Consider the following 27861-nt stretch of genomic DNA (forward strand, 5'->3'; position numbering starts at 1 on the left):
AGATGAAACCCCCAGGCCCCCAAGAGGGGCACACGATGCCAACTTCGAGTTCAGCATCGCTCCACTTCTCCATTCACCATCACTCCTCACCTTCTCCTGGACCCTGCCCTGATTTGCCGAATCTCCCTCCAGCCCTCTGCAGTGGAAGTGAGGTGGTGGATGACTCTGATACCAGCAGGCCTGGGGCGTTAAGATGGCTCGAAGCATATCAATCAGGAAAGGCTCCAGGAGGAAACGGGATTCTACTCTAAAAGGGCAAATGAAGGCATGTTAATGAAGGGACTGAAAGGTGTGGGCATTGTAAAGGGATTCAGCGAAGGAGAACAAGGTGTCCAGAGTTGAAGAGCAGCAGTATGCCATAGGGGAAGATATTGTCATTGGAATCCAGTGAGGACCACAAGTGCAGAGGAGGGACAACCCAGTGGGAACTAAGACCCAAAGGGACCCAGCCAGTGGCAGAACAATAGCCCAAACAGGAAAGTGACAGGGAAGACATACCCCAACTCCCTCCCTTCCTACCCTGTTACCTTCTGTTAATACTTGCTGAGGACAAGCCAAGTGGCATTTAGAATCCCAGGTGATTCAGTCTCAAGGAGCCAGCGTCCCAGGACCCAGGAACGTCCAGCACATAAATCTGTACTGGGGAACTGGGAGTCAAGTGGAAAACAATGGTTCGGTGTCATCAAATGGAGAACAATGGTCATTCCCACAGAGGACAGAGTTGACAGCTATGAGCTGTTCTCATGTGAGGACTGATAAAGACACCACCCTACCCACTATTAAGCCTTATCATGTACAATATACTGTTCCCAGGACTTTGCAAGTGTTATCTCGCTTAAGCTCATAGCAACCACATGAAGGAATCACTCTTTCTGTTTTCCACCTTTAGCAGGTCAATATGCCAGATATAATACACTGATTTTTAGCACCATCTCTGCCTTTCTAAATCTCCCAGGTATTGTAGAGGCTGAATGCTTAAAAGCTATGTTTCTCAGGATCCCAGTGGTCTTCCAGTTTAGATTCTCAGCCAAGTTTTAGGAGGCAGAGGAAACAGAGCAATCATTTTCTCATGGCAGCTGTGTGCAGGCGTGCCAATTCTAGCAGACGGCAGTCATGAGGTCTTGCCATTAACTTTGGGTCTTTTTCTGCAAACCATCCCAATGCTGAAGATAATTACATCATTTGCAGGGGGTTCCAATGATTCCTTTAGTTTACTGAGCTCCTTAAAAGCAGCAACTGTTTTTCTTGACCTTGGAATCAAGCCCTTTTGATGGTTCTAGAACTATTCATTTTCATGTATTAAATACCTTTCCGTTTGAGATACATAGAGTGTTTTCTATTTTCTTGACAGAATCCTGACTGATAAAGTACTTAGTACTGAAAGTAGTTCCAGGAAATACAACTGCAAAGATGAAGGGAAATTGAAGATGTGTTGTTAGGCATGGATTAGCTTGAAGCCAGTAACAACCTCATGCTAGCGGAAAATGGGTTTCTGGAAAAAGACATTGCATGCAGCGTCTTCAGTTATGACCCGTCATTCATGGTATCAATTACTTGTTAAAAGAGACCAAGCACTTTTTCGATAGGATTTTCTGGGGGGAGAGATACATACAAGGGTTAAAGTTACTGAATGCAATGGAAAATTTACAGAAAACATACAAAACAAAATACCCCGACAATCTCGGGGCTTTAACATTTCAACTCAGAGGCATAAGTCAAAAGCATCAGAGAAACTTCTACAATTGCCTCTGAAAGAATCTCTTATTGTAGTAGAAATCCAACCCAGAGTTGTTCCTGCAGGTGGCAGAATTACAACCATACTTGAATTCACTGCCTCTTTAGGTGCTTATATGAAAGGTGATTAATTGGGAAGGACGTTGACCAGGAATATCGCCTTGGGACACGTGGGTGTGTGAAGATGAATCAATGTACTTCACAACCTTAAAGCCCACTGCACTGCCCTTCCTTTCCTTTCTGGGAATCTAGTCCTTTCTTGCTTGAAGACTTTGTAAAGACTCGTCTGAAGGAAGTACTTTCCCAGGGAATGCTGATTCTCCCATATGCACTACCCCCCATCACCCTCCCATGGCAGTCAGTAGAGTCATCCCAGTAGAATTCATAGAAATCAGTTCAAATCTGACCCAGGAGAAGATAGAAAACACATTAAAAGAACCACAACATTCTGCTAATGTATATTGTAGAAACCTGAGGATTATGTACAAGAATGAATTCTAAGGGACTTAAGAGAGAGACAAAGTAAAAACTGATTTGACTGAGCCAGATTTATCAGTCTAGGTGCACTTAAGAGAAATTCTGAATTCAGTGGCTTACCGAGAGCAGCTGGCAGTGGCTGTTTGGTTGAAGGACTAAAACAAATGGCCTACATTAAACAGAATTGCTTTCCAGAATATAAAAGAAGGAATCCAAAGTCTTAGATAAGAATGCCAGAATGAAAGAAGAAAAAAAAGAATGCCAGAATGGATTCATTAATTGTGACCCGCTCCCTGATCCTTTAACTCTAGTTTATGGGATTCCTGAGAACACTCTGTGAAATCAGGCATTGAAAACTACATCTCCAAGGTGAGCACCAGAATCTCTAGAAGGCCCTGCTGTGGCCATTGTCTGTAGGCTGGGGATGATGCAGCATGTCCCCATCTGGTGGAAAACTGATTACCGTCGACCCCTTCCCTCAGAGTCAGCAGTTTTTCATCACAGTACTAGACATTTACTTACTCTGCCTATGGATGCGTTTCCCATGCCCACAAGGCCTTTGCTGCCTCGTCACACAAAACTTACCACAGGCCTGGTTACTCACCACAGTGGTTTTGCGTCTGGCCTGACTTCTTACAAACTGATTAAAATGCAACAGAAGTGAGGCGATGCACTTGGTGCCCATGGGATTCACAGATCTTCCCATTGGTCCCACCGCCTACAAGCCGCATGCCTGACGGAACAGTGGAATGGCCCCATGAAGGTTATGCAACTGAGCCTGTTGAGATCTCATGACCTGTGAGGCTCCAGTGCTCTTTTACCAAGTACAGTGTCTATTGTGAAGCACATTCAATAGGAGCTGATTCTTGTATGGCCATAAAGTTTGGATTTGGGAATCAAGGGATAAGAATGGGACTGGCTTCATTTACCATTGCACCTAATGATTTTGCTTCTTACCACTGCAACTTGGAGCTCTCGAGATTTAGAGGCCTTAGTTCCCAAGGGAAGAATGCCTCTACCAGGGAATACGATGGATTTATTGCATAGAGAGTTGAGACTGCGACCTGGCCATTTGGAGTTTTTTATACCACTGAGTCAACAGACAAAGGAGGACGTTAGTGTACTGGCTGAGAATACTGACCCCAAATATCAAAGAACAGAGATTTGCGCCGCACATCGGGACAAGGAGGAATATGTCTGAAATCCATTACATCCTGTGAGGATGCTCTTTGTATTTCATTGTCCAAAGGGAGAAATCAGTGGAAAACTATAGCAACCCCATACAGGAAAAACCATCAAGAGCTCAGAAACCAATGTCTGGTCACCCCAACAAGTAAAGAACCACAATCAGCCGAGGTTCAAGCTGGAAGAAGGAATTTACAAATGCCAACTGTGGCCTCAGGGTCAGCTGCAGACTTGAGAACAGTTGCAGCTGCCTGGGTTTTCATACTTTTTTTTTTTTTTTTTTTTTTTTTTTTGAGACGGAGTTTCGCTCTCGTTACCCAGGCTGGAGTGCAGTGGCGCGATCTCGGCTCACCGCAACCTCCGCCTCCTGGGTTCAGGCGATTCTCCTGCCTCAGCCTCCTGAGTAGCTGGGATCACAGGCACGCGCCACCATGCCCAGCTAATGTTTTGCATTTTTAGTAGAGACGGGGTTTCACCATGTTGACCAGGATGGTATCGATCTCTTGACCTCGTGATCCACCCGCCTCGGCCTCCCAAAGTGCTGGGATTACAGGCGTGAGCCACCGCGCCCGGCCTCGTATTTGTTTTGTTGTGAATTTGTGTGTACCAGTTTCTCTTTTCTCCTTCCTTCCCCAAGTGTTCAGTAGGTTACACTGATTACTGATCTCTAGGAGGTGAGATTGCGGTGGCCATGGAGGTGTACAGACCAGATCTACTTCAGAGGAACCTGCTGCAGGAAGCATAGCGGATGATGGCCCTCAGCTACTCCTCCTCCAGATCCATCACAGCAGTCAGACCAAGACTGCTGTTCTGTGGAGTGCACCCAGCCAGTGGCTGAGAGTGGCAGGGGCCACTTTTTCTTGGGCCATTACTGTTCAACCTTCCACCATTTTCTCAGGAACTCCCATCAGCCTGCTCCAGACTTTCTCAGACCTGCAGTGGGGTCAGAACATGCTCTGCCTCCTCCTGTTCCCAATAGCCTTTATCCTTGCCAGGCATTTCCCCCAATAAATCTCTTTCACGTATAATTCAGTCTCGGCATCGACTCTTGGAGGACCCAAACTAACAGGGATGTGAAGCTGGGATTGTGATTAAACAAGGAGGGCTGATTCTCACTCGAAGATGGATGTGACGATTTATGAGACTTCTCAGAGAGGATCAGAGTGTTCTGTTTGTGTGGAGGATGGTTGTATTGTACTAGGAGCATGCTGTTGTTACTAGTCTTGTTTTCTAGAAATTGTAATGAAGAAGGTTATGTGCATACACAGAGCAGCCGACTTGGTAGGCTTGCTAGATGGTGTCTATAGGCACTCAAAATCCAGTTCCCTTAAATCCTAGTTCCATATTTCTGGGTCATGTTGCAGCTCCCTTACTCTGGTATTCTGGCTGTGATTTGGGGTCCAATGAGATGCACTCACTAATATCTGCAATGTACAATGCAGACAGTCGCAGTGCCAGCTAAAGCTGACCTCTGGTAGAGTGGGATTTTTACAGTGACCTAACTCTTCAGTGTGATATTTCCTCCTGGTCATCAGCTACAGTCTGTGAGACAGCCTTGGGGAGAGAGGGTAGCCATGTTTCTCACTACCTCCCAACCACTGGCTGGGGTACCATCCTCTTGGCCTCGGGTCACAGACACAACGACGTGACCTCATAAAATCCCTGGCAAGCTGGAGGAGCAGCCCTGCAACCAAGCCTGCTCTTAAGATAAGAGTTTCTGAGGCTGGGTGTGGTGGCTCACGCCTGTAATCCCAGCACTTTGGGAGGCTGAGGTGGGTGGATCACGAGGTCAGGAGTTCAAGACCAGCCTGGCCAACATGGTGAAACTCCATCTCTACTAAACGTACAAAAACTAGCCGGGTGTGGTGGCAGGCGCCTGTAATCCAAGCTACTCAGGAGACTGAGGCAAGAGCATCACTTAAACCCAGGAGGCGGAAGCTGCAGTGAGCCGAGGTTGCGCCGCTGCACTCCAGCCTGGTTGACGGGCGAGAGTCTGCCTCAAAAAATAAAAAAAAAAAACCAACATAAAGGTCTGTTTACTAACCTAGAGCTGCTCTATCCTTTTATCCTTGTTCCCCTTTCAACCGTCTCTTACAAGCACTAGTTTTGCCATTAAATGCACATTTTGTTTTGCAGAATGAGAAGAGCTTATAAATACTTGAATTTTTCTGCTTCTGTTTCACTCCTTTCCATTTCTTTCTACAAATTACAGTAAAATAGTAAAGATATAAAATGATATAAATAATAACACCATAACATAAAACACTGCAGAGTCAAGGCCCTCTGAGGATCTCTCATTTCTTCCAGCCATACGAACATCCTGAACTTTCCGTTTCTTTCCCTTTTGCCGTTGTGTAGTTTTTCCTACATCTGAATATATCCTTACACGTCTTTAAAATTTATAGAAATGTCACACTGAAGACATTTTTCTGTAACTTACCTTTGCACGGCATTGTGAGATTAAGCTATGTTGACCTGTTTCACTCCAGCTGATGTATGTAATCACCCGCTAATGACATTCTGTTGTTATAACAAAATTTATTCGGGTCTCCGATAATGAATATCTAGATTGTTTTTTTTTTATTTATGAAGTGAGCAACTGTGTGCTTCTAATTTTTTTGTGATTATGAACTATGGTGCTACGAATACTCCTGTATACACCACCTTCAAAATTTTAAAATTTTAAGTGTTTTAAAATTCAGTCATGTCAGGATACATTCTGAGAAATGGATCGTCAGGCAATTTCATTGCTAGGCACACAATATGGGGTGAATGTATGCAAACCTAGATGGCAGAACCCACTACACACCTAGACCATAGTATAGCATGTTGCTCTGACCACCATCATCACTGACCAAAATGGCATTCTGCGGCACGTGACTGTACTGAAATTTGGGAGAACTGGGTCCATGCCTAACTTCTGCGGGCTGGTGTAGATGCTACCCCATAGCAGATGCTCCGCAGATGCTTGTGTGAGAACGGAAGGGAAGAGAGGAGAGAGAAGAAAGAGAAGGAAAAAGGGTGGGTCCAAAGCTTAGCAATCAGGTTTATCACCAGTAAACATGGCGGCCAGCAGCATTTGAGACCCCAGTCCTAGCAAGAAGGGGTACTGAGGAACCCACGCCAGGGAGCGTCTCGCAGATCCTGAGATTACGGTGTAGGCTTTCCCCTCCTTTTTTGTCTCCTCCTGGATCCACGGAATAAATTGAGCCACAGACACAAACATACCAGGTCTCCCCCTGGAGCCAGAACTTATGCCCCAGCTGAAGACACCCACTTGGAAGAGTCTCTGGGTTCCATAAATAGCACAGACCAGAGGTGCCCCACTGTCTCCCTGGAAGGAGAAAAGGAAGAACAGTCTGCCATCAGTGGTACCTGCAGCAAGAGCATGGAGGGGAAAATGGGAAGGTCCTCGTGTTGTAGGCTAGGGGTCCCCCATTTGGGAACCTAGTAAGTGCTGGGGTATGTGGAGGGAGGAGGGGGCTGGGCCAGGGTTGAGTACCTTGCAGATGCCATTGGTGCCTGGTTCCTTCCAGGCACAAATCATGTTCCTGGAGAGCTGGGTTACCCTCTTGGCACATTCTTTCCGGCTAATCTGCACCACTCTCAGCTTTTCCAGGTGCATGTTTAAGTCATCATATTGGTCTGAGAAACGGAGGAAGCTGGCGTGAGAGCAAGCCCTGCATCAGCCGCCAGCAGGGACCAGCCCACACGTGATCAGCATGGAAGACTGAGAGGCCGCCAGCGTCCAGCAGATCACAAATTCACAGGGCGGAGAAACCTGGGGTGACTTCAGTCTCCTCTCCAGCAGCCCCACCAAGCAGTTTGTCTACTAAATGTGCTTCCTGTGGGAAGCTCACTCCCTCCAGAAGCAGCCCACAAAAGCCCCAGCCTCAGCCTCTGCCAGGGAAACTTAGAATGACGGTCCTCCCTGCTCCCACCAGCTCTCCACAACCAGGCTTTATCCCATGCAGAGGATCAGAGCAGCCCAGCCTCTGAACTGGTGTTGGCCAGCATCTTCACCAAGCCAAATGGAGAAACCAAGAAAACACGCCTGGTCATGCCATTTTGTCAGAAGGAACTGACCACAGTGCTAGGGGAACTCTTGGCCTTCTCACCCCACTCCCACCCTCCCAGAGATCCCTAGCCAAGTAGCCTGGTGCCCAGAGGGAAAGGGGTGGAGTCATTGGTCATGGAGCTTAACTGGAGAATCACTGGCTTACAGCTATACATGGGGTGGCCAACAGATGGCGAGATGGCCATTGTGAAACAGCCACAGGGGGGAAAATCCAAACTGGCTTATCATGCTTTTGGCCCCACAAAAATAATCATCGCTCTCCTATTTTAAGATTCTTCTATGTCCTAGGCTTTTACTGGATACCTCACTTAATTTAATTCCCATAACATTCTGCAGATGAGAAAGCTGAAGGTGAAGAAGGTGAAGGAGCTCAAGAGAGATAAAACCACGATTCAGACCCGAGCCTTCCCACACCCAAAGCTTCATGCTCTCTAGCCCTGGGCACCCTACATTTGGGCTTTCTATGGGTACTGAAGAGACGGCACGTACCATACCCATTGGTTGTTACCCACTCTGCCATCCAACACCGGTCCCAGCTCCTCTCCTCCTCCTGCAGGCAGACAGGCATTTTGAAATTGCTGAACTGCACTGGCGTGGCGAGTAGAAGCAGAGAGAGGTCACTGCCGAGGTGGGGAGGTTTGTAATCTTTGTGAATAATGACCTTCCTCACTTGCTTTCTCTCTGAGTGGATGTTGCTGAATGTTCTCGTTCCCATGACCACAGTGACATTCACCACTGCCATGTCTAATCTAAAGAATGAATACGAAAACACCAATCCTCACAAGGCTGACAGTGCAATTCACATTCATAGACACATTTGTAAACAGTGAGTTCACAACTAACTCAGGAGAAGTCCAGAGCAGTGGGTGAGCTACAGTGATCTGGAGCAGGGCCAGGATCAGATAGATAGGAATCAGGGGCTCATACTCTAAAAATCTCTGAACCAGTGGGTTGTCAGCCCGGGAAAACTCCCCTGACCAAAAGAACGAGAGGAACGAGAGATGAGATTGGGAACTCTTTGGTGACAGGGACCTTGGCAGTCTTGTCAACTCCTGTGTCCCAGCACTTGGAACAGTACATAGTAGATGCTCCATGGGAAGGTGTTCAATCAGGGACCCCAGTGTGCTGTCTTCATACACAGATGACAGACGAGAGAGAGTACATTGATATACTGCGTGTGTAGCTCTGACTAGCAGCCCACCTTTAGATACGGTTGGCTAAATAAAGAAGAGAGAGTGGGCATAGGCAGAGACCCTGAGGTACAAAGCCATGCAACATTCTGCACGTAGAACCGAGGGCTTCCTAGGCCTGCGCACCGGCCTATTGATCTGTCCAGCCCAGACAATACGCTGACAAGACAGGATGTAAATGAAGATACTTACAGGGTTCTTGAGAAGCAGTGTGCAGCTGTCAGAACCCACCACGGGTGTATGATTGAGCCTCCACAGAGGTGTTTCTGAGACATCTGGATGCTCACTTGCCACGGGAACTCACCATTCTGGACTTGAAGCCGTTCATGAAATGGTAGCCATGATGAGTTTGGAAAGGCAGGCCTGTAGCCACATTGAACGTTTTCTGAAAGAGAAAGGAAAGAGCCATTTGTACATGAGAAGCACTGAGAGATCCCTATCCCTTATTCCCGGAATCTCCCCAGCTAAGGCCGGTGCTGAAAGCTGAGCGAGGGACCACAAGCTGGCTGAGGATGGGGAGAGCTCAGAAAACACCAGCAATCTGCATCCTTTTCAGGGTTCACTCCTCACAGCCACAGAGAGCTGGGAGACATGGGGAGTCTGGGCAGGGCTCCGTCAGATGCACACGGGGTTAGGGTGGCCAAGGAGATGCGCCAGAGACACACAGTGTCCACTCAGGAGATGGAAACCTAGCAGTGACTTGAACAAGGGAAGTTTAACAGTAAGAATCACAAACGAGGGAATGACTACAAAGCATCAGGAGCATTCCACGATACAGCAGGGCAGGAGGAGCGTATCTGAGGAGGAGCCAGATTCGGCAGGAGAACCCCTACCCAGGAACAGGACTCACAACACACTGGAGGACGTATGTGCAGCCCAGTGGAAGGCAAAGACATTTGCCTGGTTGCTCCAGGCCAGAGTTGATCCCCTTTCACTAGAGAAGCAGAAAGAACCCCTCTGGAGTGAAGGTGGCCAGGACTGCTGCAGCACACAGATGCCTGCAGGGAGCTTGTCGGGAGCCTGCCCACTGGCTAGGGGGGTGCAAGACCTGGGGTGTGTGTGTCCGCCTTAGGACACCGCAGTGAGGAGGTATAGAGGGCTCAGGGGATTTTGAGGCTGATCCAAGAAAAAGATATGACCACGAGGTGGTAGCAGCACACACAAGTTTCATTTGGGAAATGCTCTGACAGGTTGCATGAAGGGGAAGCCCTTTACAGCCTGAGACTATGTGGAGGTTAAGACAGCACCATCCAGAAGAGGAAGAAGACAAGGGAACTTCTGAGGAAAGAGGACTCTGACAGGGGGCTTACTTGTCTAGGTGATGTGGTTCACTGGCACCCTGGGGAGTCTCTGGGTCAGAGAGCTCCCACGGACAGCAGTGGCTTGGGGTCTGTTAGAGCCACAGGCTTCATGCTACCTGTGGCTAGCAGATGTTGGGTGCAGTTTCACAGAGTATCCAAAGAAGGTGAGCTTTAGATGGCTAAACATCTGCTTATTTAGATTTAGATTATGTTCAAAATAGCTGGATGTGTAAAACATTGAGTTTGGCACCAGCAGGCTTTTTTTTTTTTTTTTTTTTTTTTTTTTTTTTTTTTTTTTTTTTTGAGACGTTGTTTCACTCTTGTTACCCAGGCTGGAGTGCAATGGCGCGATCTCGGCTCACCGCAACCTCCGCCTCCTGGGTTCGGGCAATTCTTCTGCCTCAGCCTCCTGAGTAGCTGGGATTACAGGCACGCGCCACCATGCCCAGCTAATTTTTTGTATTTTTTTTTTTTTAGTAGAGACGGGGTTTCACCATGTTGACCAGGGTGGTCTCGATCTCTTGACCTTGTGATCCACCCGCCTCGGCCTCCCAAAGTGCTTGGATTACAGGCTTGAGCCACCGCGCCCGGCCTTGGCTTTTGTGCTAATGAGAAGACTGCCAAGAATAAACTGGCTCATTTGTGGAACAGATAACTGAACAGGGGACAGGGCTTGAACCCGCTGAGAGAAGCAGGGCGGAGCTGAGCACCACCAAGCATTCCCCACATGCTGTGGGCAACCACACCACAGGGGCAAGCAGCAGCAAACAGCAGCATGCTGGACTGGACCAGGAAGAAAGGCCCTATCCACGTGCAGTACCCTTCCAGCACCTACTGCTGAGAACGCTTAATGTTGTGCTTGCTACAAAGAAACATTTCTTACAGGGTCCAGATGCATTATTGCAGAGCAGGTAATGAAGGATGGGTGTGGATCTGAGAGGCAATAAATTGCAGGACCCAATTTATAGGGATCTAAAGAAAGCCTGTGGGGGGCTGGGGGGCACAAAAGACATGCACAGTAAAGGACATGGTCATTGTGGCCACCAGCCTCCAGCAAATTCCATTCCCTGAAGGACTCCTGGAAATAGTACAGGAAGACGAGAAGCCAAGAGAGATTTGGCACAGGCATAATAAATATGTATTCTTTTTTAAAGGGACAGGGATGGCAGAAAACAGCAACATTTACTAGATGAAATTCTAACTAGGAAAATGTCACCCAGAACAAATAAAAAAATCTGAGTAGATATTTTGCCATAAATCATAAAAAAAACCCTTACAAAGCAATCATCTATGTGAAAGAAAATCATAAATTAGAAACTAAAGGAAGAAGTTATAAGAAAACACAAGGAGAAAATGAGAAAAGAGGAGATGAGGCGTGAGCCTGGCAGACGTCAGGCTAGAAACGAAAAAATGAAATGAGAGAAAATTCCTTGGACAGCATAGTAAGGGATAAAGAGTACGAAATTAGAGAAGCAATGAAAATAAGTAAAAACAGTTTAAAAGAGAGATTTTTGTGTGAATGTAATTTTTAATTTTGGGGGGATAAATACCTAGATAGGGACTGCTAGGTCATGTGGTCAGTGCACACCCCACCTTTTACAAAACTGCCCAATTGCTTTTCACATGGCTGCACCATTTTGCATTTCCATCAACAATGAATAAGAGTTCCAGCTGGGCTCAGTGGCTCATGCCTGTAATCCCAGCACTTTGGGAGGCCGAGGCAGGTGGATCACCTGAGGTCAGGAATTTGAGACCAGGCTGACCTTCATGGTGAAACCCTGCCTTTACTAAAAATACAAAAATTAGCCAGACAGGGTGGTTCAGGCCTGTAGTCCCAGCTACTCCAAGGCTGAGGCAGGAGGCAGGAGACTCACTTGAATTCAGGAGGCAGAGGTTACAGCGAGCCAAGATCGCACAACTGCATTCAGCCTGGGAGACAGAGCAAGACTCCGTCTAAAAAAAAAAACAATGCTGGGTAAGAATTCCTATCCCTTACCTCCTTTTCAACACTTGGTGCTATCAGAAGTTTTTATCTTAGTCATTGTAGCAGATGCACAGGAATATTTATTGCAGGGTTGTTCACAATCCTCCAATCTGGAAATACTCAAATATTCCTCAAGGGGTAATCTATCCACATGATGGAATACCACCCAGAAATAAAAAGGAACTACTGGTACATGCAACACCAGAGGAATCTCAAATGCGTCATGCTAAGTCAGAGAACCCAGGCTCAGAAGGTCACATATTGTGTAGGGTTCTATTTGTATGGCATGCTGGAGAAGACAAAACACTAGGCATGGATAACAAGGCAGTGGCTGCCACGAGTTGGGAGTCAGGGAGGGGTGAGTACAAGTGAGCAGACAGAGGAGATTTTGGGGAGTACTTAAAATTTCAGTATCTTGTCTACAGTGTGGGCAACATGAATCTACGCATGTCCTAAAGCCCCATAGACTGGTACACCAAAACATACATTTGACTCTTTATAAAAAGAGTTAGAAAAATGATAGCTAGAGAATATAGGCAATGACTATTCTTGAATTTTAAATGGCGTATAAAAATAAGAATAGATGAACATCTCCTTAACATGATAAAGGGTATCTATCTTGGCCTGAACGTGAGCAGCATGCTGACTGGGAAAAAGCTAGAAGCATCCCCACGGAGTCAAGAACAACAAGGATGTCCACTACCTCTACTGATTCTTACCATCGTACGGGCAGCTAGGAGGAGATGGTGACAGATTTTGAGCAGAGAAACCCCAGAGGATCTCTCTGCCACCATGTTAGATTATGGCTGGAGCGGGTCATACAGGAGGAGAGTAAGACAGGGCTTCCATCTAGAAGAGTCTATGAGGGGCTGGGCGCTGTGGCTCAAGCCCGTCATTCTAGTACTTCGAGAGGCCGAGGCAGGCAGATCACAGAGGCCGGGAGTTCAGGACCAGCCTGGCCAACATGGCGAAACCCTATCTCTACTAAAAATACAAAAATTAGCCGCTTATGGTGGTGGGCACCTGTAGTCCCAGCTGCTCTAGAGACTAGGCAGGAGAACTGCGTGAACCCGGGAGGCGGAGGTTGCTGTAAGCTGAGATCATGCCACTGCACTCTAGCCTGGGAGACAGAGTAAGAGTCTGTCACAAAAAAAAAAAAAAAAAAAAAAAAAAGAGTCTCTGACTGGACCAGGGATCATGGGTCGCTTAAAAATGGGACACAGAGCCGGGTGCGGTGGCTCAAGCCTGTAATCCCAGCACTTTGGGAGGCTGAGGCAGGTGGATCACGAGGTCAAGAGATCGAGACCATCCTGGTCAACTTGGTGAAACCCCGTCTCTACTAAAAATACAAAAAATTAGCTGGGCATGATGGCTCGTGCCTGTAATCCCAGCTACTCAGGAGGCTGAGGCAGGAGAATTGCCTGAACCCAGGAAGCGGAGGTTGCGGTGAGCCGAGATGGCGCCATTGCACTCCAGCCTGGGTAACAAGAGCGAAACTCCATCTCAAAAAAAAAAAAAAAAAAAAAGGGACACATTCTGAGAAGTGTGTGGTTAAACGCAAGCATCACAGAGTGAACTTACACACACCTAGATGGCATAGCCTGCTACACACCTGGGCTGTATGGCAGAGCCTATCACTCCAGGCTACAAGCCCATACAGCAGGTTACGGTACTGAGTATTACTGGCAACTGTAACCCATGGGTATTTGCATATCTAAACATAGATAAGATACAGTAAAAATATGATCTAAAAGATAATACAGTGCACTTGTCCAGGGCACTTACCATGAACGAAGCTTGCAGGGCTGGAGGTTGCTCTGGGTGAGTCAGTAAGGGAGCAGTGAGTGAATGTGGAGGCCGAGGACAGGGCTGTGTGTGGCTGGAGACTCTGCAAATACTGTACACTTAGGCTACGTTACATTAACAAAGAATTTTTTCTATCTTCATTAATAAATTAATCTTAGCTTCTGTAACTTTTTACTTATAATTTTTTTTTTTTTTTTTTGAGACGGAGTTTCGCTCTTGTTACCCAGGCTAGAGTGCAATGGCGCGATCTCGGCTCACCGCAACCTCCGCCTCCTGGATTCAGGCAATTCTCCTGCCTCAGCCTCCTGAGTAGCTGGGATTACAGACACGCGCCACCATGCCCAGCTAATGTTTTGTATTTTTAGTAGAGACAGGGTTTCACCATGTTGACCAGGATGGTCTCGATCTCTTGACCTCCGTGATCCACCCGCCTCGGCCTCCCAAAGTGCTGGATTACAGGCTTGAGCCACCGCACCCGGCCGAACTTTTTTAAATCTCTTAAAATTCTTTTGTAATAACATTAGCTTAAAACACACATTATACACTATAAACATATTTCGTTTCTTTGTATCCTCATTTTATGAGCTTTTTTATTTAAAAAAATTAATTATATTTTACTTTTTAAACTTTTTTTAAAGAAGCCAAAACACACACACATTAGCCATTCATAGACACATTAGCCTACACACGGGTCAGGATTGTCAATATCACGGTCTTTCCCTCCACCTCTTGTTTCACTGGGGGGTCTTCAGGGACAAGAACATGCATGGAACTGTCATCTTCTGTGATAACAATGCCTTCTTCTGAATGCCTTCTGAAGGACCTGTCTCAGGCTGTTTTACAGTTACTTATAAGAAGAAGGAGTATACTCTAAAATTACCAAATAAATAGGGTAATAAATACATAAATCAATAACATAATTGCTTCTTATCATTATCAAGTATTATTCGATGTGCACAATTGTATGTGCTGGACTTGTATACAATGGGCAGTATGGGAGGTCTGCTAACGGCAGCACCGCAGACACGTGAGTGACGGGTGGTGCTACGGTGACAGCTACGGCGTCACAAGGGGATGGGAATTTTTCAGCTCCATTGTAATCTTGCGGGACCACTGTCATATGTGCAGTTTGCCATTGCCCCAAACGTTGTTTGGCAGCCCCTGGCTGTATTTAAAGTTGAGGTTGTGATCTAGCCCAGCCCCTTCAGGATACTTACCCAGGGTCCCGCACGGTTTTATTCCCCCAAGGATCTGCTTGGAAAGGTCATTTCTCTACCTCTGTGCTCCCAGGGCTTCACCTATGGACTTGTTTAAAGTTCATTTTAAGTATGATATTTATCAATTGCTTTTGTAAAGATGTTATTTAAGTATTAAGGATATTTGAAAATCCTTTTTTTCTGAAAACAAAAGCAAAAACAACCTGTTTTTTAGTGCATAATACTCAGCTCACCTAATGTATCAATGTCTTCTGTTTTGATGTTTGGAAGTTAAAATTTGTTACTTGATTAAATCTTTCCCTTTTCATTTCTTCTTATGGCTGAAATGCTTAGAGAGTCATGGTCTTTTCTAAGAAATTATTACAGAAGCGTCTTTTGAAGGAATCTGTTCGTGTCAATCTCTCACGATTGCCATAATTTGCTCTAATAATCTCTTGAAGAAAAGCAGCATCAGTGATGTTATAGCACTAGAATGTAAATTCAATAAATACAGGTTGCCAACGACACCAAGTTTATGACAATAAATTAGTAGATATTTATGTTAGAAGATGTCACTTTGCAGCATTAGAATGCAGTAACATCATTAGGAGAATTACTTCGGGCTCATCTTTTGTTAATTCAGAGTGGATATTTCTCATCCTATCTCGTGCCCCAGATTTTCATTTCACATTTTTGTAATTCCTGGCTTGAAATTTAAATCAGAGTAGAAAGGGTCTTCCCTATTTCTCACAGCTCCACACTTGATCTCCTCGTTTTCTCCCCATTCTCTCTGCATTGCCTCCTCCCATCTCTGCAGTTTCTCGAATCCCCAAGTGAACACATATCCAGGGAGGACGCAAGTCCACCTTGAGCTCTAACACCAGCTTAGCATGAATGTGTAGCAATAGCTGCTGTTACAGATGCCTGGCTGGTTTCAATACAAAAATAGACAAATGCTTGTTTTTTATAATGAAAGTTTAACCCAAATCTGAATTCAGTGCCCAGATTCAGTGCCAAATCAAAAGAGTTTATTCAATTCTCAGAGCTCACGGCCACCGAGTTTAAGAACCCATGGGCTAACTGGTTGCAGCGGTAGAATTGGTTAACAGTCTTGGTCATGGCACTAAGGAAAACCCCACAGCTAGTAGCATTTAAATGGAGGGCAAACATTCACTGTATGTTTAATGCGGACAATGCTTAAAATTCAATAAACATAGATTGCCCAGGACACCGAGTTTATGGCAATGAATTAGTAGATATTTATGTTAGAAGATATCCCTTTGCAGAAACTGGCATTGTCTTTTTTCACTCCTGCCACCCTGTGAGGATACTGCAATTTACTCTGAGTTGATTGTTCTCAGTCCTCCTGTTACCCCAGGTCGATCGCCACGTCCATCAGAGGTTGCATTGACCCATGATGGCTGGAGCTGTTCTCTTCCCGAGTAAAGTTGCCACGTCTTCCTCAAGCCCCTGCAGCTCCAACAATCCCCCAGATTCCGACATGCAAAGGAGGACCCTGTCCTTCCTCTTCCTGTGCCCTGCCTCTGTCAGCTCCTCAGCATCTCTCTGTGGGACTTCAGAGCAGTCGCCTCACCCTCATGTTAGCCCTGATCCCTCAACCCCCTCCTCCCTCCACCTTCCACCTCCCACAGAGCTGCCTCAGTTCCCCATCTAGCACATGGCATAATCTTGCTGGTTTTCTCCTTAAACTCTTCCATGGTCCCTTCCTGCAAGACAAAGTCACATAGCTTGGTGGAAAGGAAAAAACAAACTGTTTTCTCCTACTCTACATGCCCCCACTCTCCATAGTACATTCGTGATGCCAGACGAATGTTTTTCCCACACAAAGCAATTTTCCACGGGGCCCCAGCTGGGCCTCCTGCAACTAAACTCAATCTCATGGAAACCAGAGTTAGCGCAGACCCCACAGGGTAAGGGCTCAGTCTCGCAGACTGCCCCCTACTTCAGACGCCAATCACAAAGAGCAGGTTCCCAGGTCACAACTTCCGACCTGGCTACAAATTGGAGATCCCCACCACCCCATCCTCAGGTTTGATGATTCAGGAGAGCAGCTCACAGAACACAGGAAAAAGCAGTTTACTTACTACTGCTCATTTATCACAAAGGATATTTTAAATAGTGCAAATGAACAGCCAGATGAAGCGATGCCCAGGGCAAGGTCTGGGGGAAGGGACGTGGCACTTCCATGCCCTCTCTGGGCATGCCACCTTCCCCGTGTTTGGCAACCTGGAAGTGCTCCAAATTATTTCCTTTGGGGGTTTTGTGGAGGCTTCATTACATAGTCATAATTGATTAAATCATTGGCCATTGGTGGTCAAATCAACATTCAGCCGCTCTCTGAGACCCCATAGCATCTTGAACCCACGTCAACAGGGCACTTACCGTGTTGTATTAATTATCTGCTTACATGTCTGTCTCCCTGACTAGACCATAAATGTCTCGAGGCTGTAAATCCTGTGTGCCCTCTTCATATTGCTAATATTTAACAGTCTTTGAATATGTTAAGTTTCAGTAAATGTTTATTGAATAAATGAGTGAATGTCAAAGCTATATGTTTCCTGAATGTTCGAGTGCTTTATAATTTCAGCTTATGCAACCTTTTGGATGCATTACTTACAGAAGTTTACCACCCATAATTTTAACTATTCTATTTATCCCAATTTTAAGCCTTTTAGATCTTTAAACTGTCCTCTGGACAACTTGTTTAGGGGATCGAATCAGAAAAGCTTAGTTCTGTTGACACAAAATCTTGGAAACCTCCTTGATTCTCTCTCAGGAACTGGTTAAATCTGGGTGGTGATAAAGAGCTATCAGTTACTCGTTATCTACTCATTTAATTCATCTCAGAAATATTTATTGAAAATCTACCCGGTATAAGGTCGTGTATTAGTGGCAAATTTGAGCTTCCAACCTAAGTCTTCTCAAGCCCAGTTCAATGCTATTCCTTCCACATAGACCATCTGTCAGTCAGGCCCAGCACATTCTTCAAGGACCTTACGGGGCAGGACGTTACAATAGTAACAGCCAACACCTATTATAGCCCAGGCACTGTGCTACGTTCTTGATATTATAGATGAACTCTCTTCATCTTTACTTATAAAATGGGTTTTATTATTAAATCTATTTCACAGAAGTAATGGAGGCCCAGAGAGGCAGGCAAGTTCCTCCAGGGCATATTGTTATGAAGTACTGGAACCCGGAATGGAAACCAGGCAGTCTCGTTTTAGAGTCACTGGAATTGATCACTACTGGAATTGATATGGTTTGGATCCGTGTCCCCACTCAAATCTCATGTTGAACTGCAATCCGAGAGTTGAAGGTGGGGCCTGATGGGAGGGGATTTGATCATGGGGGTGGATTTCTCATGAACGGTTCGGCATCATCCCCTTGGTGGTGTTCTCGTGATAGTGAGTTCTCACGAGATCTTATTGTTCAAAAGTGTGTAGCACTTTTCCCTTCTCTCCCTCTTGCTCCTGCTCTGGCCATGTGACAGGTCTGATCCTCTTTTGCCTTCTAGCATAATTGGAAGTTTCTTGAGGCTTCCCCAGAAGCAGATGCCACTTTGCTTCCCGTACAGTGTGCAGAACCATGAAACCTCCTTTCCTACAAATCACACAGTCTCAGCCCAGTCGCGGGTATTTCTTCACAGCAATGAGAGAATGGACTCATCAACACTGTGCTTTCAGTGCAGAGTTCTGCCCACTTGCACGTCGCTGCTCCTTCTGGCCATGGTAACGCTAGACTCAGGCTTTAGGGCTGCTTCTCTGGACACAGCTGGCAGATGCAATTTCGCTATTCTGACTTACAGTTCGTATACTTTATTTGCAGTAGCCTCCATGGAACTCATCACTTTTTTGCCTTATGCATAGAAAACCCGTGTAGACTTTTCCATCAAGGATTTACACCACCTGGACATTTTCCATGGATATACGGAAAATAGTTTCCGGGCCCTAACATGCACTAAATGGCCCTTATGAAAAGATACACGCCAGAATCCCACCACCATTCTTTTTGACAATTTGGACGCTTTATTAATATATTTAAATATTTGCAATATACCTCAGTCATTTCAAAATAAAATTGGGTTTCTATTTTGAGTTTTAATATATAATACTTTGTTTGAATTGTAAATTAACTTTGCAGTAACATTTGAAGAAAGATGGCTTATAAATACGTCACGCATAATACACATATACACCCATCCTAGGTGCATACTGAAATTAACCAAAATACATTGTAATTTTTTTTTGTTTTGAGACTGAGTTTAGCTCTTGTTGCCCAGGCTGGAGTGCAATGGTGCAACCTTGGCTCACTGTCACATTTGCCTCCCGGATTCAAGCAATTCTCCTGCCTCAGCCTCCCAAGTAGCTGGGATTACAGGTGCCTGCCACCATGCCCAGCTAACTTTTTGTATTTTCAGTAGGAACACGGTTTTACCCTGTTGGCCAGGCTGGTCTTGAATGCCTGACCTCAGGTGATCCACCTGCCTCAGCCTCCCAGAGTGCTGGGATTACAGGCGTGAGCCACCACGCCGCGCGAAAATACATTTTTAAAAAAGAAAGGAAGAAACATCATCTGTGTGGAAATCAGAAAAACCAAACCATTGCTGCAAATTTTGAAGGTTTTCATTATAATTTTACCAGGATGAAAGAAGACCCAGAAAAGACAACCGACATGCAGCACTGTTATTTTTGAGTTCCTTGAAGCTCAGAGGGCTGAGAACTACATTACAAAAGCCCACAGAGTCCCACCACCACCTACAGCTCAGAGGACAAAAGCCTGTGGCCCAGGCAGACGATGGGAAGGACAGAGAGTTCTCCTTGGAAGCCACTTGACCTCTGCTGGGACAGGCTGGGGAGAACAGTCTGCCTGCATGATGCCTTCCCTCCTGCCCTTGACACGGTTTCTACAAGGTCAATGGCAAGATGAGGAGGCAACTCAGTCTCACAGCCGGTACTAGACACATCTTTGCAGAGAAAAATATGTATCTGGCTCAGGAAATAAAAAAGGCTTTGAGTTTCAAGAAAATTACCACAAAGAGGGAAGAACCCCCTGAAATCCAAGGATACCCCTACCCATGAAAAGATTCCATCCAAGCTGATAGAACTTCACCCTTTCCTGCTCTGCTTCCAAGGGAAAGTATTCCGAAAATGTATTCCTAGATTGTGACTGACTGTGACCCCAACTCCTTCACTTCTGTCCCCAGGCAGGCTGAACAGAGAAGATAAATTACCAGCACACAGCCCTCCAGGTACAGAGAGAAGATCACGAGCAGGCTCACATCAAAAGGGAAAGGCAGCAGCGGGTTTCTATCTAGATCATGTGGACCAAAAGGCAGAGCTCCTAGAACTGGCCCTGAGTTAAAAACAAACAAGCTGAAAAACAGGAAAATCATGCGAAACTATTACGAGAAAAGAAACAAAATGTACAACATACACATGAATAATACATTTGTTTGGCTATTATCCAGGGGAAAAACAGCTTAGCGCTGTTTTATGCAAGGATATTGAAGAAAACATGAAACATTATAAAATAGGAGCTCACAAAAGGAAAGGATAAAATAAAAAGGAACTGGCAGAAACAGAGAAAAAATAAGGGGAAATAATAGAACTGAAAAATTAGACTGGGTGCAACTGAAAAATGAAGGCTGCAATCCCAGAACTTTGGGAGGTCGAGGTGGGCAGATCACTCGAGGTCAGGAATTCGAGACCAGCCTGGACAACATGGTAAAACCCAGACTCTACTAAAAATAGGAAAATTAGCCAGGCATGGTGGCACACGCCTGTAATCCCAGCTACTCAGGAGGCTGAGGCAGGGAATCGCTTGAACCCAGGAGGCAGAGGTTGCAGTGAGCCAAGATCACGCCACCGCACTCCAGCCTGGGCAACAGAGAGAAACTCTGTCTCAAAAAATTAAAACCAAAATAGATGGAATCTGAAATTTGGAATCTTTTTCTAATGTAAAATATGTAACATTCCTTGCTCAAAAGCACTAGAGAGTTAAGTTAATGAAGAGTTACCAGGCCAGTTTATAGCAAAAGAAGGAACTCCAGAGAGATGAGCCTGGCAATAGGAATGCCCTGGGGACAACTTGGCAGTTTGTGACTTGTGGACTCCAGGACCTGTCAATGGTGTGGGGCTCGTAAGTTCCCGTGGCTTTGGTTGGGAACTTAAGGGTCCGCACCCTAGGAACATGGACACATCACAAGTAAACTGGGCGGCAAGTGTACATGGGGAATAACATTTCCTCTCCTCAAGAGCTGCTGCAATAGACTAGGCAATAACAACACACAGTCCAGAAGCTTCATCTGCACGGCACGTGACAGCCTGAGCGCCCTGGACGTGATGGGCAGAGGGGCAGACGTAAAGCAGCAAGCACTGGTGCAGTGTATTCTTTTTGTTATTTTTTGAAACGGAGTCTTCCTCTGTTGCCCAGGTAGAATGCAGTGGCGGACCTCAGCTCACTCCAACCTTTGCCTGCTGGGTTCAAGCAATTATCCTGCCTCAGCCTCCCAAGTAGCTGGGACTACAGGCATTTGCCACCACGCCCAGCTGATTTCCCTATTTTTAGTAGAGATGGGGTTTTACCACGCTGGCTGGCCAGGCTAGTCTCAAGCTCCTGACCTCAAGCAATCTGCCTGCCTCAGACCCCCCCAAAGTGCTGGGATTATAGGCATGAGCCACTGTGCCCGGCCCAGTGTATTTATTAACGGTTAACATAGTTACATGTGTAATAGCTAAAGTGTGATCTTGTATCTCCAGGGTAGCTTGTAGAATTGTTGAAAATATTTTTAATCTATCTAAAATAAAGCCAAGAAATAAAAGAAAGTTTGAAGAGATGCCACAAATAGAAAACAAATAATAAAATGCTAGAGCACCCAAATGTATTGGTAATAAATTAAATTAAATAGATGTAAAAATAAAGCTACATGCTTGCTTTCTTACAAGGATATAGAAAAATTCACTGTGCTAATGGATGAAACGTGTATCAGTCAAACACACCTGTTGTACAAGCCAGTCTATCTAGCCAGTGTAATATGAAAAAGAAATAAAATAAATAAGGACAGAAAAGAAATAAAGCTACTGTTAGTGGTAGATGACATGATTGTGAATACAGAAAAGCCAAAGGGATATACATATGAGTTACTATAATTAATAGATGAATTTAGCAAGGCTACGGGATAAAAGGTTGATATAAACATCTACATAACAGCATAAAATGAATAGGAGATAAAAAGTAAAAATATGTATCATTGATAGTAGCTTCAAAATCATAAAATACCTGAAAATAAAGATGAACAAATGTGCACAAAACCTTTTAATTTTTTAAAATTATATATCTTACTAAGATAACTGTTGAAAGACAGAATATGGCCATGGGTCAGAACGTTCACTATTATAAAGAGATCAATTTCCCTGAGATCGTCCTATAGATTAAATGCAATCACCATCAAAAATCCCAACAGTTTTATTTATGGAACTTGCCAACCTTATTCTAAAATTAGAAATGCAGTTGGCTAAGAAAAGCTAACATGGTACTGAATAACAGCAATTCTGATGGACTTACACCATGACTTTTATAAAACTGAGAATTCAGACTGCATGGCGAGGCACAGAGATCAATAAATATGCCAGTGAAATAAGCAGTGTACAGAAACAGCCTGATCGATAATGAGACTTGATTTTTTACAAAAGTGGCGGCTGGTCAATGAATGTTCCCAGATGAGCTGGGTCAGTAGGATATCTAGGTGGAAAAAAATTCATCTTGATCCTTTTATTGTTTATGAAAATTGATACCAAATGGATTCTAAATCTAAATGTAAAAGATGAAAATACAAAACTTCTAGAGAATCACATAGGAAAATATCTTTACCAATCCAGAACAGGAAAAATTAATGTAAGAAGTAAAGTCATAAAAGCTAATGAATTTTGAGTATTTACGAAGTTTCAGGCACAGTTCTCAGAGTTTTGTGCAAATCTCATTTTCACAAAAATCTTAATACAGCCGTTTTGCAGAGGAGGAAACTGAAATACAGAAGTATTAAGTAACTCATCCTAAGGTCACACAGCAGGTGCATAGAGGAAATATAATTAGAACACAGTCTAACTTCAGAGCTCACTCTATGGTGTCCAGTATGCTGCATTTATATTCTTGGTTTGAAAAAGTCCTTCCTAAAACATGAAATAAAAGCCAAGAATCATAAGTAAAAATATTGATGGATTGTTTACACACATTTTAAATGTGTTTGGTCCAAAATAAAATGGCAAGAGAACTGAAGAATTAGGAAGATTTTGCAGCACTTAAAGCAGACAAATGTCTGATGTCATTAAAATTTAAAACGGTCCTGCGAATCAACTTTAAAAACTCACCCAGATAAGAAAAATGGGAAAACTCTAGGAACAGGTTTAATTCTCAAAAAAAAAAAAAAAAAAATATATATATATATATATATATATATATATATATATATATATATATAATATTCTGAATCAGGCTGGGAGTTTAGGCAAGAGTGGTCTTATGGATAATCTCAAAATGCCAGATTCAATAAAATCAAACTTAGACCTCTTTCTTTAATATAAAACAGATCCTTTCATAGTGATTCTACAAAAAAATTATCAAATGGAACATTTCTAAATCCTGTCTAACACAGAGCTTTTTCCTTGGGAGCTTCTCCCAGGACTGAGGCTCTGCAGGACAAACTTTGCCTTCACTCGTTTACTCCACCCAATAGCCCTGTAATGTTCTCCACGTCATGAGATTATATAATCCAACACTGGCATTCTAAATTAAATAAAGTCTTATTCCACCACTACTTTGCTGCCTCCCCCAGTGTGTTGGGCCTGGAAGAATTGTTAATGCTTTTGCAAAAAGGAAGGTGGAGATGAGAAGCAAAGTCAGTTGTTAAAGCGTTCCTCCAATTCCCCTGAACTTCCAGAACTCTGGGTCCAGACCCCGGGGGATCATTTTAGACGGCATCTTTGCAGAACCAATACGTGGACTTGGATTGATCAATTATAATCTCTTCATTTTCAGAGTCATTTGCCCTAACTCAGCATCCCTTGGGCCTCTAAGTCAACTCTCCAGGAGCCAGGTAACAGGTGGCAGCCCTTCTCCCAACCACTGCTCCTGGAGAGCCTGGCACAGACCTGGATCTTCCTGGGCACGTCCCTTCAGTGCCATGAGCAGGGGAATTAGAAGCCAGAACATATTCTTGTCATCCAGTCCCAAACCGCCCAACTTTTGCCTCCAGCCAGAGCTGATAACATGCCAGATGCAGTGGTTTCTGGCAGGGGTGTCACAATGCATGGCAGAGTGGGGCTGGTGACTTCACAGTGAGCCCTGGGCTCGGGGAGGGGGGAGCGGGGGATGTAGGTCAGCCTGGGTGAGCAGAGTCCGTATGTCCAGTCCTTCCCTGTCTCGAGTCCCCTCTGCAGTAGGGGTAACAGGATACCCCAGAAGTGCCAGGCTGGGTGACCAGCTATTGGCATGCTCCCCTCCCACCCTGGATGCTGCGCATTTACTCTAGTGTCTGCCTTGGTGTTAAAGAGCTCTAGGTCTTTGGTAAGTTTTTATGTTCTCTGGAAGCAGGTTACAAAAAGCCTGAAATGCCTTTTTTAGGATATTTGAATTTATCCATGAGCTTAGTTGGAGAGGCAAGGATAGAATTGAAGAGGGTCATATGGTAACATTTGCATTAAAAGATGACCCGGTCAGGCACGGTGGCTCATGCCTGTAATCTCAGCATTTTGGGAGCCTGAGGCAGGGTTAAGAGATCGAGATCATCCTGGCCAACATAGTGAAACCCCGTCTCTACAAAAAATACAGCAATTAGCAGGGTACGCTAATTAGTGGTGTCAAGTGCCTGGAGTCCCAGTTACTCGGGAGGCCGAGGCAGGAGAATTACTTGAACCCAGGAGGCAGAAGTTTTAGTGAGCCGAGATCCCGTGCCACTGCGCTCCAGTCCGGCAGCAGAGTGAGATTCTACCTCAAAAAAAAAAAAAAAAGAAAAAAGAAAAAGAAAAAAAGATGACCTAGCCAGGCATGCCTGTGGCTTCAGCTACTCAGGAGGCTGAGGCAAGAGGATCGCTTGAGCGCAGGGGGTCGAAGCAGCAGTGAGCTGGGATTGCTCCACTGCTCAGCCCGGCCAACAGAACAAAATCCTGTCAAAAAAAAAAAAAAAAAAAAGACTCTTGGTATAACATGGAAAATACTTTGGAGAGGATGAAACTAGAAAAGAGAGTATAACAAAGGAAGTGGCTCCATACAGATGGGACACGCCAGGGGCCTGAAGTAGGAGGGACATGGTGGACCTGGAGAGAAACACACGCAGTGAGGCGGGGCAGAGAGGCACTGTGGCTGATGCGCTCTGCGGGATGAGCCGGCGGCCACAAGCCCAGTGTGAAAGTCTGGGGTGGATGGATAAGCTGGAGAGTCGTCAGTCTACTGAAGTCCGGGGGTGGGTGAGGTTGTGAGGTCGCCCAGGGAGATCACGTGCAGAGAGGAGCACGGAGGGCCCAGGGTGGGCCACGAAGAACCCTCAACATCTACACAGAGGAGAAGGAGCTGGAAAAGGAGGCTGGCAACTGCCAGAGGAGCTGGAGGAAACCCAGGGGAGGGAGTTGCATGGAAAATGGAAAACGGCCAAGAATGCTCCAAGGAGGAGAGGCGCCTCTGATCACAGATAGTCCCTCCCCTCTGCGCCTCCCGGGCCTCAGGGATCTGATACCACCGGTTCTGTGAGCTCTCCCTCATCCTCCCCTTCTCCTCCCCTTCCACATCCTTCTCATTAGCATTGAAGGTGCTTTGTCATCCCACCTTAAAACCTTCCAAACAAACAGCTCCGCAGTCCCCTCCCTGTCAGTGACGGACAGCCACCTCCCCATCTCCTCTCATTCACAACCACAGTCCTGTCTCTCCAAGGAGAAATGAATGAAGTGGCCACTGCCTGAAACAGCAGCTGTCTACAGGTTCCCAAGTTATCCAAAAGGCCCCGGCAGTTATCTCCAAGGCTCGCTCCTGCCTTCCTTCAGGCGTCTTCCCAGTCACCCCATCAGTGAGACCTGCCCGATCACCCTACAGAAAACAGCACCCACCCCTCCCAGCCTGCCCTCCCCATGCCCCTCCCTGCTTCATTTTTCCCTAGCACCTATCACCCTCTGACATCATCTACGCCTTCAATATCGATGTACTTTCTGTTCCTCTCACTAGACTGTAACCTGGATGAGGGTAAGAGCTTTTTCTTTTTTATGTATTCCTTTATCTCCAGTTTTTAGAATGATGCTTGGAACATATTAGGCACTTATAAATAGTCAAAATGAATGAATGTATGCACGCATGGGTGGGCGCCCTGGGAAGAGAAGGCTTTTGCCTCTCACTAGAGCTTGACCCTGAGGTGTCCTGGTCCTGGCTTCATCCTGATGAGTTGCATTCTCTTGACCAAGTCAAGATGCCGAGTTAGGGCAAATGACTCAGAAAATGAAGAGATTACAATTGAACAATTTAAAGTCTGAGTCTCTTTTCTCCTTATGGGTTTTTTGAGAGGAATAAGGAAAATCATGTGAGCATTCAATAGGATTGTGTATAGAAGCACCGGGGACAGTAGCATGGCCTCTGAGCCTGGCAACCTTGGAATCCAAGTGTGCTGAGCAGTGACCTGTGGTGCTGGCTGTCTCCTTGTCCATGAAACCAGGCAGGGGCTGACCTCATCTGGCTCTTGGGATTGTTCGGAAATGCAAACCCCTCAGTTCACAGGAAAGCATCAGAACCGAACAGCACCCGGCCTCTCCAGCACCCCAGTGACTCACGTGGGATCAGACAGGGTTAGATGCGAATGGCCTCTGAGATTGCACATGTCTGAGCCAAGTCTATGGCCGTGATCTATCACTGGCTGAAAATGCCAACCTGGTGGTTAAAGTTTAAACTTGGACTGCAGAGCATCGACGCCATCATCACCGCAAACTCGTTATGGATGCCTTACTGTGTTCTCGTCACTGTGACTGCAGAGGTCAGCGTATTCTTATCCCCCATGTAGTGATAAGGAAATGAAGCTCTGCAAGGCTAAATAAGCTGTCCAAAGCCCCATGTGGAGATGGCAGAAGCAGCATCTGAAGTAAGGCACGTCTGATTCCAGAACCCACTCTCTAAAGCAACAGGCAGACCACCTCCCGAACAATGCACGCAATCTAAATAGAACAGCTTCAAGGAGCAGCAGGTGCCTGTGTCAACATCAAAGAGGACACAAGAAGCATCCTCCCAAAGCCTCTGGCCCTCATCTCTGCAGGACATCCCTCACCCCTGGGAGGTTCCTATGTCTGTTAGGTCCTAGTCCAACAATGACAGTGGGTTTCATCTGCTCACCAGGTAACAGATGCCCAAACTGCTACATGGGAAGAGATTCCGAGGCCAATTTTTGGCTCAGCTGTGATCCATCGGCCAAGTCCGACCTGAGAGCTGAGGAGGGGGAGGAGGGGAAGGAGGTGGAGTGTGGCTGTTGTTCCAGACATCTGCCTGCCTGCACCAGGGGACTTGCCCATGCTTGTGTGATTTTGCAGGTTTTCACACATGCCGTTCAGCAAACTGCTGTACATGGAGGAATCATGAGGCTTCCGCCAGACCTTTCCCACTGGCCTGAAAGGAAAACCCTTCGACAAACGCACTGAGGAGTGGAACTGGCAATGTGACATGGATTGTGATCAACACACAGCTCGTTGTCTCCTACGGTCCTGTTAAAAGACATTAGAGGCCGGGCACGGTGGCTCACGCCTGTAATCCCAGCACTTGGGGAGGCTGAGGCGGGTGGATCACCTCAGGTCAGGAGTTCGAGACCAGCCTGGCCCACGTGGTGAAACCCTGTCTCCACTAAAAATACAAAAATTAGCCAGGCGTG

The 27861-nt window shown here is 45.7% G+C and overlaps 1 protein-coding gene across 12 annotated transcripts in view; it reads right to left on the reverse strand.

Annotated features, from left to right (window-relative positions):
* Positions 1-27861, reverse strand: part of LOC104650276 (serine protease-like protein 51) — a 90470-nt gene that overhangs the window by 35606 nt on the left and 27003 nt on the right. For 9 of the 12 annotated variants that reach the window (XM_074384155.1, XM_074384154.1, XM_074384150.1 and 6 more), the window contains exons 2-7: positions 8857-9049; positions 7964-8223; positions 6899-7041; positions 6625-6730; positions 528-647; positions 91-247 (exon numbers count right to left, since the gene is read on the reverse strand). In XM_074384155.1, coding sequence (XP_074240256.1) covers positions 589-647; positions 6625-6730; positions 6899-7041; positions 7964-8223; positions 8857-9049 — 761 coding nt within the window. In that variant the 3' untranslated portion in view covers positions 91-247; positions 528-588. Of the gene's footprint in view, positions 1-90; positions 248-527; positions 6731-6898; positions 7042-7963; positions 8224-8856; positions 9050-13734; positions 13838-14972; positions 16559-27861 lie in introns of those variants that run through there. The other 3 variants (XM_074384158.1, XM_074384148.1, XM_074384147.1) reach the window with 3 other exon arrangements.

This window comes from Saimiri boliviensis, chromosome 13 (genome assembly GCF_048565385.1).
Source record: "Saimiri boliviensis isolate mSaiBol1 chromosome 13, mSaiBol1.pri, whole genome shotgun sequence".
In the NCBI taxonomy this organism is placed as follows: Eukaryota; Metazoa; Chordata; class Mammalia; order Primates; family Cebidae; genus Saimiri; species Saimiri boliviensis.